This window comes from Canis lupus, chromosome 36 (assembly GCF_048164855.1).
Source record: "Canis lupus baileyi chromosome 36, mCanLup2.hap1, whole genome shotgun sequence".
Taxonomy (NCBI): domain Eukaryota; kingdom Metazoa; phylum Chordata; class Mammalia; order Carnivora; family Canidae; genus Canis; species Canis lupus.
This window is the reverse complement of record NC_132873.1, coordinates 5,634,820-5,646,534: the sequence shown is the minus strand read 5'-3', so window position 1 is coordinate 5,646,534 and position 11,715 is coordinate 5,634,820. Positions and strand designations below refer to the sequence as shown.

Sequence of the window (11,715 nt, the reverse complement as noted above, 5' to 3'; positions counted from 1 at the left end):
GAAGAGACACCATGGTAAACAGGGAAGTACAGTCTTCGATCTAAAGGCATTCGGTTTTAAAAAAATGTATATACATAAAAATGTGGACATATACACGGTGGGTGTGTGCACATCATATTCTTGCATGTTCTGCTTAGATGTTGGCATCTACTAGTTTTCCTGAAACCCACCACGCTGGCTGAGGTGTCAGGCCTATCTTTATTCAGAACTTGATCTCTTGGGAAAATGGGACTTCAGGGCAAAGTTGGAGCTAGTCTCCCACTCAGGTCTTGCTAGAGATTCAGAAAAAGCCATACTGTACAGGCTAGGCGCTACTAAGCAAAGAAAGCCAAACAAGGCCAAATCTCTTTATTGCCCCTCCCTGCCCCCCCAAATCCCTGCCCCCCACAGTACTGCTAGGAACCGTCCTCAGACTCCATGCTCAGGGGCTCCCTCCGAGTACCAGGACGAAAGGCTCCCCGACCCCGAGGCAGGCGGGGGTAGGAAGAACCCGGTGTCCGACCCTTGGAGCGCTCCCAGCGAGCACAGTCCCGAGTCCTGCGGGGTGGGGGACCCTGCCAGTTGCCAGGCCCCTTCTCTTGGGGAGGACCTTCAACCCCTTGGCTACAGGGTTCTGGCTTTAGGTCCATGGGCTCCTTGAGGGGCCCCTCAGGAGGTGGCAGTTCCTGGGTGTCACTGGTACCTTTGTGGGCATGGCACTCCCCTCCCTTTAGGTGCCTCCGTTCAGGCTGTTTCCAGGGGCCTCGACTGGCCCGGGGGGGATCTATCATAGCTTTCTGGGTCTCGCCCAACCTTTGCTGATTTGGCCCAGCCCCTGGAATCTTCTCACACGTGTACTGGGAGGCCACAGGCAGAGGAGCTGACAGGTTGGGCTGGGCAGTTGATGAGGTGGACAGTTCTGAGGCAAGGGCACTGGGTGGCTGGGATCCTCTGGAGGCATCTACAGCCGACTCCGGCTCCACAGGGGCAGGAGGCTAGAAAGAAATGAGCAGATGCAGTGAGGGAGGTGTAGTTTCCCAAAGCAGGGAGCTGTAGGCCCCTTGCTCACAGCTGAGGCTGACTGCCATCAGCCTCTAACCTTAAGGGTAGAACAGAGCTCTCCCTAGGGCCATGGCAGAGGGGCGCTGCTGGGAAGGTAGGGGGCAGTAAGGGAGGTGTGAGGAAGGCTTCCCTCACCTGCTGGAGGCTGATGAAGTACCGGTTACGCTCAGCCTCAAGGTCAATGATGCCTCCCCGCTCCTGCTGCCTCTGGTAGAGCCGCTTGCGCTCTTCTTGTTGGCGCAGGCTCTCTGCGCTGGGCTGGTATAGCTCCTGGAAGGCAGTGAGCAGAGTGAGAGCGGGGAAAAAAAAAATAGAAGGCAGACTTGAATCCCTGCTCTTTCAGGACTGCCTCAGATCTGCTTGAGGTTCTTGGGTTTGCCTCTCAGATCTGGGCTCTCAAAGCCTCAGCCTAGTTGGGGCTGTAGCTCTGCAGGGTCCCAGGCAGGTCAAGCCCAATTCTGGAGGTCCCATTTGAGGAAGATAAGATGCCATCCCTCCCTCCTTGGAGGATGCCATTATTCCTGGCTCAGATGACAAGGGAATTTCCTTACCATGGGCTGTTGGGGTTCAGGGGCTGCTTTCAGTGAGGCAAGATCATATACAAGGGGCTCTCTGCACACCGGACACTGCACACCGACTGCCTTCTAAAAATAGAGAAATCACAGCCCTGCTTCACGGCCCATAGTGCTCGCTTGCCAGCTGCCCAACCCAGTCAGCCAGGCTAATCTGAACAGGGCAGGGATGAAGGGCACAGGCACATTGAGGCAGGATAGGGCAGGGGTTGCCTCCCCAGATAGAGGTCTGGGAACTCTGAAACTGCACACAGCATGTATACATGTATATAAGAACACCCTTTTTTCTGGACAGAGGTGAGCTTTCAAATTTCAAAGGGATCTGTGACCCCAAAAAGGCGAAGAGCCCCTGGAGTCGAGGGACAGAAAAGGGTGTGAGGCGGTCAGGTGAGAGCAGGGGCTGGCAAGCTGACCTGCTTGGTTGCGGCATGCTGCCGTTCCTGCTCCTGCTCCTGGCCTTGAGCCTGTAGCTCACGCTCCATGTGCTGGATGTATCGAGCAAGGCAGTGGCAGTGGAAGTAGTGGTAACAGGGTGTTTTGGTAAAGGCCTCCTTCTCCTGAAGGGAGGAGACACAGGGCATGGCGCCGGAGCTCTCATGAGTCCTCCACTGCCAGCCCAAGCAGACGCCAGGTCCCAAGGGAGAAACCCACCTGGAAATCATAGAGGCAGATGACGCACTGGCCATGGGGGATATTATTGTCTGTGAGAATTTCCTTCCCTTTCTGAGAGGAGAGAAGACATTTCAAACAGGGAGGCAGGGGCAAGAACTGGGAACACAGCCAGGGTTCTACTATTCCCAGGGGTGAATGCGGGAATGTCTCCTACTAAGCTAGCATGTTACTTTGTGTTCATGCATTCCTGTCTCGGGGAGGTGTCCTCCCCCTGGAATCAGTCCTCCGCGTCCCTGCCCCTCCTGCCACATCAACCCAGCCGCACAATCCAATTTTGCTGTTTTTCCACTTCATAAATCACCTTTAGTACACCTCAGGGATGAAAATAATATGCCTCGAGAGAACAGAATGTTCAATTGAAACTCTTATCTTCTGGGAGGTCTTCTTTGGTTAACCCCCTCTGATTATCACTCCAAGAGGTCTGTTCTTCGAGCCAGCTTCCAGAAAAAGTTGAGGCATGGACAACCCAAATGAACAGAGAACTCAAGGGCATCAAGTTGGGCTGCAAACAAACTCCTTTGCACTGTTGTTTGAATAGCTAATATTCTGGAATTCCACAAAGCTCAAAGTGGCATTGTGGAGGCCGGGCTCAGGAGTGCTACAGTGGTCTAAGCCACTCGGACTCCAGGCCGCCCACCTTCATTCTTTTCTGAACATTTTTCTTCAAAAGTCAAAGTTTTGAAGTTTTGAAACAAGACTGTACTTAATTGTGTTTTTAATCTCAAGCAACAGAAGTTGTCTGTGTATGTGAACTTGTAGCTTTAGGTGTTCTCTGTGGGTTGTTAACTTCATTAGGGGAGAAACTGAGTAAAAGAACCATGACTTTTTTAGTCCTAGTCCACTGCAATGGCAGACTAGCCTTCAAATTTTTATTTGTGGTGAGACTCTCTAGGCAAGGTCTCTATCTCTTGCTACTTTCGGTTGCCAGTGCCCAGAGAATGCCTTGAAGCAGAATCAAGAAAAATTCAAGTTATAAAGGCAAAGTCATTTTTAGGATACTAGCATAGGCCACTTGGGGAAGCTAGGGAACTCTCTTTTGGGGGGGTGGTAGGATTCTTGGTAACAGAAAATTTCATCTTTCTGGATTTAGGCCTCACCTAAACAAGAGTAAATGAATGACTCCAGATGTATGTAAGATCCTAGGCCCATTACCTCCCCTAAGAGAAACAGCTCTAGGAGTTTCCCGAGCTAGCACACCTCTTACCTCGATGAGTTCATAGAGCATAGCAGTACCCAGCCCAGCATTGGCCACGTGGCTCAGTGCCTGTGAAATCCTGGAAAAGGGCAAAGCAAACATTAGGCCTGCTCCCTCCCCTCACCAGACTGAGCTGCAGCCCATTTTCCCTGCCCTGACCAGCCCAGCTTACTTGTGGATCTGTTCATCTGAGAGTCCTCGGGGGTTACGGATAGAGATCTGTGGCACCTCATTGGGGTACTAGTGGGAGGAAATGACGTTACTGCTAAAGCACTCCACCCCAGAGCCTCTCTCCTTTCTCCCTTTGCTGCCACAAGGCAGGGGCCTCACCTGTGTTGGGACCTGAAGCACCAGGGTGAAGCACACATACTGTGAATTCTGGTCTTCTGCAGTGGCAGGGTGCAGGGTGATGTAGATCTCCCATGGTGAGGATCTGTAGGTGGATAAAGTGGGGACCTGGGATGTGACTGGGCAGGAGTTTGAGGACCAGGAAAGATGGGAGTGAAACAGTAAAGCTGATGGAGGAAGTGAGAAGTGGGCTCTTTCTTTTGGGGGAGATTAAAGGAGTATGTCTGTCTCCATGAGAACATCTTCTCTGAATCAAGGCTCATGGATTCTGCATGAAATCTGCTCATTACTAAGGGGACTCCTGCCCACCTTCAGTTGAATACGTACCTGCCATTTCCTTTAACCACCTGTAGTTCATCCAGATAGATAGACTCTAACACCTCGACTTCAGAGGGAAGTACCCTGGAGAGACAGGAGGAGATTGGCTCACCATTACAGCTCTCCCCATCAAAGCCTGCTAGAGCCTGTGATGGCTGACTTTTACAAAACGAAATTTTGCCTGAGTGCGTTCTTTTGCTAACCTCCATAAAAACAGGGGAAATAGATTTTCTTACATTGTCAAGGGGCCAGGTAGGAAGCATGGGAATCAGAGTTTAAGGGACTATTCCTGTCAAGAGATGAGGAAATGGATTCTTGGGAAGGTGAAATGACTGGCTCAAATACCAAAGTTTAACAGGCAGAACTAGAAACAGAGCCTGACTCTGTTTAAATTCCATCGTGCTGCTGGTTGACTATCTCTGTGACCCAGAAATAAGCTGTCAAATGATTCACATCAAGGCTACCAATACCACTCCTAGCTTTCCCTACACCACTGTTCATATGGATTCCAGTGTCTACACATACTCTCAGTATCAGTTACCCTAAGCCTACTCAAGGAGATAGCAACCTGAACAGAAAAAGAGGTCTAGGTGGTATAAATACCATGATGTAGCAGAAGAGCCACCAGTTTTCGAGTAATAGGTACTAATCACTTATAGCTACATGATCTGAGTAACTCCGTAAGCTTGAGTCACTCTGGCTACTATATGTAGGTAATGCCACCTACTGTCTAGATTTACTGTAATGATAAAAGGCTGTTTATGTAAAGTATCTAATAATATCTTGGCCATAGTATGTAGTCTAGGTTCTTTTTTCTCCTATTTGTATATAACCTTCTCCTGTAAAAACGAAAGAAAAGGATATAGTCGGTATTCAATGTATTTACGACCCTTGCTATCTGGTTGATCTAGATCAACCTGTTTAGGTCAAGATCAGGTGGCCCTGATGTCAACGAGAGAACATACATGTTTAATCAAAGAAACAGGAGTTGTAATGACACTGAAGATTAGTGATAGGCTCAAGTCCATAGCTCTGCTCAGGTAATGCACATAAGGACGCATGCTTGGTTTCCTTTACAGTTATTGTTCCTTCTTCATCAAGAGCAGGGCTGCCCTAGCATATCCCATATATTACTCGTTCTCAAATTTTCTTTTTAAGTCTTAGGCCCCTCAAAATATAAAATAGATAACAGTGGTGTGGTTTGGGTTGACGTGAGTGTGGGAGTCTCAGGACACCACAGGCTAACTGTGCAATCACTACTGGCCTCTCCATGGCTCAACGTGTCTCCTCAGAATCATAAAGTTTCCCTAAATAAGTTGAAAACCATGAGCCTAGATAGTCTCAAAAAGGCCAACAGTGGCTGGGCTCCTTGAACCAATGACATCCATGAAGAGGCTTCACCTTCCCTAGTTGTGACTTGGGACCTGGATGTGAGGTGGTGACAAAAAAGGGGGCGAGGGTAGGGAGACTGTATAATGTCCTAGTACCAAAAACATGATTCAGAATCAGATAACCTGGATTCCTAGGTCATAGGTATGCACCTTTTTGGCAAATCGATTTACCTCTTCAGGCTTCATCTAGTCCCCTCAGGTGCTCGCACCTCAATTGGAAAAAGGACACTTTTATGTATAAATCCACCGTGAGCCTCTCAACTATTCTATGAGGTAGATGCCACACCCACTTTTTTACATCTCAGGACACTGACTCACAGAAGCTAGGTGGCCCGGTCAGCATCACACGCTAATAAAATGTGGAGTGAACCCACATTTATCCTAGTTCCAATCCCAGAGTCCTTCCAGGTTTGGGTCTCTTGTTGAGAATGCTTGAGAGAAGGACTAGGAGAGCTTTGTGTGAGGTGTAAAGCTTTATTCAAACAAGCTCATTCGTGCTGTCGGGGAGGGAGAAGGTTGAGGAAAACCTCGGCGGAAATAGGCTGACCCAAGGGGAAAGGGGTCGGGGCTGGAGGGCATCGGCTCCGGGAGGTAAAAGGGAGGTGGGAGAGGTGATAAGCAGGCATCCTTGGGACCCTGAGCAAATCCACTTCAGGACAATGAGACGAGTGAGGCCAGAGAAGAGGGGATCGAGCCAGCTAAGGCGCGGCCCGAGCTGGCCTGGCCTCCTCTCCCGTCCGATCGGTGCCCCTCCACCCTCAGCTCCCCGGTACAGAAGCTCTCTCAAGAAGACATGTCAGCGCCGCTGCCACCCCTTATCCCTCGCTCCGCCCCACAAGCCCGCCGTACGGACCGTCCGCGGCCACCGCCAGTCTCCGGGACCGGACCCAGGCGGCCAGCCAAAGCCCATGCCCCGAGAGTTACCAGTCCTCCTCCCCCGCAGCTGCCGACGCAGACGCCGCCATGTCTCCTCCGGCCCACAGCCGGAACCGGAAATGCCCTCTGGGAAGTCGGAGGCGGCGAGGAGGGAGCCGGCGCGCAGCCGTTTCCAGGCAACCGTGGACTCCGGGTCCTCAGGGGGTCCTGAGGCCCAAGGGACGGCTCGGAAGTGCCCTAGGAAGTGCCTATGGGCAGTCCTCCGTCTCTCCCAAAGCCTGAGCGCCTCTGTCCTCTGGGCTTCTTCTGGCCAATTCCAACGACTACAGCTGGTAACAGTGGGAGTCCAAAGAGTCCGGCTGTGGGGGGGAGGGGAAGAATTGTAAGTCAGGCAAAGTGTGCAGGCAGCCGGGCGGGGCGGGGCTGAGGGCCCGGGCCCACGTCCCTCGGCCTGAGGAGCTGGAAGCGCCTAGGCTGGGGGTGAGCGAGGGGCTCCGGTCTGCGAAGCGCGCCGGCCGGGGCCGTGGGCGGGCTGCTGGGCAGGTTGGCGGTGGCGGGAACTTGGGAGAGGCTGGGAGGGGCGGGGTCGGTGGGTCTGGCCGGATGGAGGGGGCGGGGGGGGCGGGGGGGCGAGGCTGGGCGGAGGGGGCGGGGCGAGGACGCGGCTGGGGCGGGGGAGGGGGCGGGGCCGGGCGGTCGGGTGTGCGCGGAGAGGGAAGGGGGCCACTGCGTCCTACGGGAACGGAGTTGGGGTGGGGTGGGGGGGGCTGGAAAGGAGGGAGAACGACAAGAGGCGCTCTGTTTGCTCCGAGATCTCGTCTTGCCATTCACTCCACTACGATGTTTTTGAAGCCTGGATTATTATGAAAAAGGAAAAGGCAAGGTGGCTAACATTAAGCTTTCTTCCATGCCCGCACCAGGCCTCCTAGATGTGTAGACCTGTCCCTGGAGCTGTAGCTCTTCACCACCATCTCTACCTCCTTCCTTCTGAGGGATCCTGAAGCCTCTGTCATGGAAAAGTACCACGTGTTGGAGATGATTGGAGAAGGCTCTTTTGGGAGGGTGTATAAGGGTCGAAGAAAATACAGTGCTCAGGTGGTGCACAAAGAGGGGCGTCTCTTGGGTGGGATTCTGTACCTCCAACTACTGTGGAAAATGGGACCAGATTACCGGCCAGTATTCCTGAAGCACTCTCTCATTCCTCTGACAGAGTAGGAGCTCTAATATTGGATTACTTGAGTTCAGATCTTAAGTCCACCACTTTGTAGCCTTTGAACTATGGACAAGTTACTTAACCTCTCAGCGTCTCTTTCCTCATCTCTAGGATGAGGATAAAAACAGTATCTGATTGATGGGGTTTGAGGATTAAATGTGATTAACACTGAATCCCTACGCTAGTATAGTGTCTGGCACCTAGTAAACAGTAAATAAATTATGTTTATTATTATTCTCTCTGTCAAGCCATAGCAGAAGAGAGAGACCACTTGAACTCTATTCTTTCTTCATTTTTTTCTTCTTTCTCTTTTCCTTAAATCTTTTTTTTTTTTTCTTTCCCTTAAATCTTTACCCAGAGTGCTTTACCCAGATTAGAACACCTCTCCCAGAATCCACCAAAGGGATCTGCCTGGTGGAGGCTGTTTTGTCCTAGGGCAGGGGGTGGGGGAGGCCTAGATAAGGCCAGGGTATATGGGGTAAGGGGAGTAGCTGACTAGTGGGTAATGAGAATTTGTTCAATCTAAAGCCTGAGTTCTGGAACTCTGAGATGAATGTTTCAATAGCGTGATTAGGCCTTGATGTTTCATCTTACCACTGACAGGTGGTGGCCCTGAAGTTCATTCCAAAATTAGGACGCTCAGAGAAGGAGCTGAGAAATCTGCAACGAGAGATTGAAATCATGCGGGGTCTGCGGCATCCTAACATAGTGCATATGCTTGACAGCTTTGAAACTGACAAAGAGGTGCACTTGGGTTTTGGGTCACCCTTCCCCAAGAAGAAGGCTCCCAGAAATTTCCTGACCTCACAATGCATAAATCTGGAGCCATCAGTACCATTGTCTTCTCCCTGCAGGTGGTGGTGGTGACAGACTATGCTGAGGGAGAGCTCTTTCAGATCTTGGAAGATGACGGAAAACTTCCTGAAGACCAGGTACCTTTCCTGGCTCAAACTTCTCCTCTCCCCTGACCTCTTTTCAGCTTAAGGACTGGTAGGGAAAGCTCGGGGCACTGACCGTCACCATTTTGAAAAGTCCTGAGGAAAATACAAGACTCTAGGTGTCTATGGAGTCAGTGTGGTGTGACAGGAAAGTATGTGAACACTGGAGCTCAAATCTCTGAGTACAGAGGTTGACCCTACCACTTTCTAGCTGGATTTTCGTGGGTAAGTTCCTTTAACCTCTTTGTGCTGTTTCCTCATTTAAAAATGGAAGTAATTATAACATCTGTTTCATGAGGCTATTGTGAAGATTAGTGAATTCTTTTTTTTAAAAAGATTTTACTTATTTATTCATGATAGACACACACACACAGAGGGACAGAGACACAGGCAGAGACACAGGCAGAGGGAGAAGCAGGCTTCATGCAGGGAGCCCGATGCGGGACCTGATCCCGGGACTCCAGGATCAGGCCCTGGGCCAAAGGCAGGTGCTAACCATGGAGCAACCCAGGGGGATCCCTAGTGAATTAATTCTTGTAAAGTGTTTAGAAGAGTGCCTGACACACAGTATTCAATATAGTTATTATTGCTATTATTTTTTAAGATTTATTTTTTTTAAGATTTTATTTATTTATTCATGAGAGACAGAGAGAGAGAGAGGCAGAGACACAGGCAGAGGGAGAAGCAGGCTCCATGCAGGATGCCCAACGTGGGACTCGTCCCGGGTCTCCAGGATCACACCCTGGGCTGAAGGCAGCACTAAACCACTGAGCCATTTGGGCTTCCCAATTTTATTTATTCTTTTGATAGAGATAGAAAGAGAAAGAGCGTGTGCCTGCATGCACAAGCATGGGGAGTGACGGAAGTGGGGAGCCTGACTTGGGGCTCAACCCCAGGACCCTCAGATCATGACCTGAGCCCAAAGCAGCTGCTTAACCGATTGAGCCACCCAGGCACCCCAGTTCACGATTATTAATGCTGTTTCTTCCCTAAAGGCATCTTTAGGGAAGAAGGGCTAGTGTGTGGTACCAGAGAGGGCAGGAAGGTATAAGGGGCGTAGTTAAGGCAGGATTCACCACCAAGACCTAGTGGTTAGCAGTGGGATTTGATTGAACACATTCTCCAGCCACACTCGTTGTAGGGATTTCTCTGTACCCTAGCAAGCAAGTAGGCCCCCCTCAAGACTTCTTACTGCATCATTTTATCTCCTTCTAAGGATTATTATTTGTAAGTCATCATCTCGTCCATTTTTTCTATCTTATTCGTTTGCATACTTCTCTTGAGAAAAAGAACTTTGTCTCATTTAATGACAGCTAACGTATGTTGAAGGTTTACTAAGTGCCAGGCACCATTCTGAGTATGGAATGCTGTAATTTATTTAATCCTTGCAGTAATCCTATAAGGGAGGTGGTATTATTATCGTCACTTCGTAAATGACACATCTGAAAGGCATGAGATAATTTGCCCATCGTGGTCATGTGGCTACTGAGACTCAGAACATTTTCCTTGAGTGAGTGAATGAACAAGTGAAAGAATGAATGAATGGGGCAGCAAGAACTAAAGAAGATGTTATGTGAAGCTCTGGAAGAAAGAAAAAGAAGAGAAGATGACATCAGTAATTTAGGGAAGTGTCTTTGGAATCAACAGGAGTCTCCTTCGTCTGACCTCTCCTTTTTGTTGCACCCGTTTGACCCCTAGGTTCAAGCCATCGCTGCCCAGTTGGTGTCTGCTCTGTACTATCTGCATTCCCACCGCATCCTCCACCGAGACATGAAACCGCAGAACATCCTTCTTGCCAAGGGTGGTGGTATCAAGCTCTGTGACTTTGGGTGAGGAGAAGACTGACCTTCCTTCTCTGCCTCTAGTTCTGTAGGGAGTCTTAGACCATATGCTTGACTTACCCAGGTCTCATATTAGAACCCGAGCTGGAGACTGGGATTCCTATTGGGTCTTTTGAAAGGCGCTCTCTGTTTGCATTTGGGATATCTCACACAATGACAGGTAGTAGTCAGCAGGCCTAGTTTATATTGATCATACATTCTCTCTTCCTATTTCCTTCCATCGTCTCCTGCAGATTTGCCCGGGCGATGAGCACCAACACGATGGTGCTGACCTCCATCAAAGGCACACCACTTTATATGTCTCCAGAGCTGGTGGAAGAGCGACCATATGACCACACCGCAGACCTCTGGTCTGTGGGCTGCATACTGTATGAGTTGGCTGTAGGCACCCCTCCCTTCTATACTACAAGCATCTTTCAGCTGGTCAGCCTCATTCTCAAGGACCCTGTGCGCTGGCCAACCACCATTAGTCCTTGCTTCAAGGTAACGAACATAGAAAGGGAAATTACTTTTGCATCAGACACCTGTGTTCCTGTGCCCCCGTTCCCTTTTCCAAAATCTGGGGCAAGACTTTGCAGTTACTGAATGAATGCAGGAGCTGGGCCAAGCTGCCTTGCTTTTCTACTGCAGGGGCGGATTCTGGGAGGCTGTTCTAAGATCGGCCAAACGGGAATAGCAGACTCTGCTGGGGGCAGATTATTCTTTATCGCAATGGGAAGGTAATTTTGAGCCACGAGGGACAGATGCTGTCCTCTTACACACTCTCTATCCTGCTTATTTGCTATCAGATGCAAGATGGTATTTAGATTTGCCCACAAAACTTTCAGTCTTCCTGAAAGAAGGAACCCTCAGACATCCAGACAGCCAGAGCTAGTGGGGCTAGCTCAGTGATAGGGGCAGATGACAGAAATGCTGCTTGTTGATTGTAGCTAAGTTGCAGCAGGGGAAGGGGGGGAGGTGGGAGGGAGGGAAAAGAGTTGACCCTTTTTTTATTTCTTATCTAGGGCAAAATTTAGGCCCTCAATGGAATTTAAATGCAACCTTTTCCCAGAGTGCAGTCTCATTATAACTTTCCCTTGCCCTGTCTGAGATGAAAAGGGACAAGTTTCTCCCTAACCTATTTAGTTGGGGAGGCTCAAGTAGTTATCAAAGTGAATCTAAACAAAAGAAACTTCTGTGAGTGAGAGACACAAGATATTCATTCTGTCTTAGAGCAGACACGTAGTCATCTTCATTCAGCAAGAGCCATAGTACACTAATCACCTTGTTTTAAAGCAGTGGTCATCACCTACCAGTACCTTCTATTCCAG

General features: G+C 49.8%; 2 protein-coding genes across 13 annotated transcripts in view; one reads left to right on the top strand and one right to left on the bottom strand.

Annotated features, from left to right (window-relative positions):
• Positions 1-333: 333 nt before the first annotated feature.
• On the bottom strand, positions 334-6,923 carry RNF25 (ring finger protein 25). 3 transcript variants are annotated; one of them, XM_072813359.1, is made up of 10 exons: positions 6,462-6,923; positions 4,156-4,230; positions 3,811-3,913; positions 3,653-3,720; positions 3,490-3,559; positions 2,265-2,336; positions 2,027-2,170; positions 1,593-1,682; positions 1,177-1,311; positions 334-974 (listed from the first exon to the last, which is right to left on the bottom strand). In XM_072813359.1, exons 1-10 carry the CDS (start codon positions 6,500-6,502, stop codon positions 396-398), a joined length of 1,377 nt encoding a protein of 458 aa, XP_072669460.1. In that variant the 5' UTR covers positions 6,503-6,923; the 3' UTR covers positions 334-395. The 3 variants fall into 3 exon arrangements, with proteins under 3 accessions (XP_072669460.1, XP_072669459.1, XP_072669461.1); XM_072813358.1 differs by having other exon boundaries at positions 1,593-1,685; positions 6,462-6,917; XM_072813360.1 differs by lacking the exon at positions 2,265-2,336 and having other exon boundaries at positions 1,593-1,685; positions 6,462-6,922.
• STK36 (serine/threonine kinase 36) overlaps positions 6,518-11,715 on the top strand; it is a 24,475-nt gene continuing 19,277 nt past the window's right edge. The window contains exons 1-6 of one of the 10 annotated variants that reach the window (XM_072813333.1): positions 6,518-6,745; positions 7,226-7,291; positions 8,230-8,370; positions 8,481-8,558; positions 10,263-10,393; positions 10,639-10,888. In XM_072813333.1, coding sequence (XP_072669434.1) covers positions 6,533-6,745; positions 7,226-7,291; positions 8,230-8,370; positions 8,481-8,558; positions 10,263-10,393; positions 10,639-10,888 — 879 coding nt within the window. In that variant the 5' untranslated portion in view covers positions 6,518-6,532. The other 9 variants (XM_072813335.1, XM_072813337.1, XM_072813338.1 and 6 more) reach the window with 9 other exon arrangements.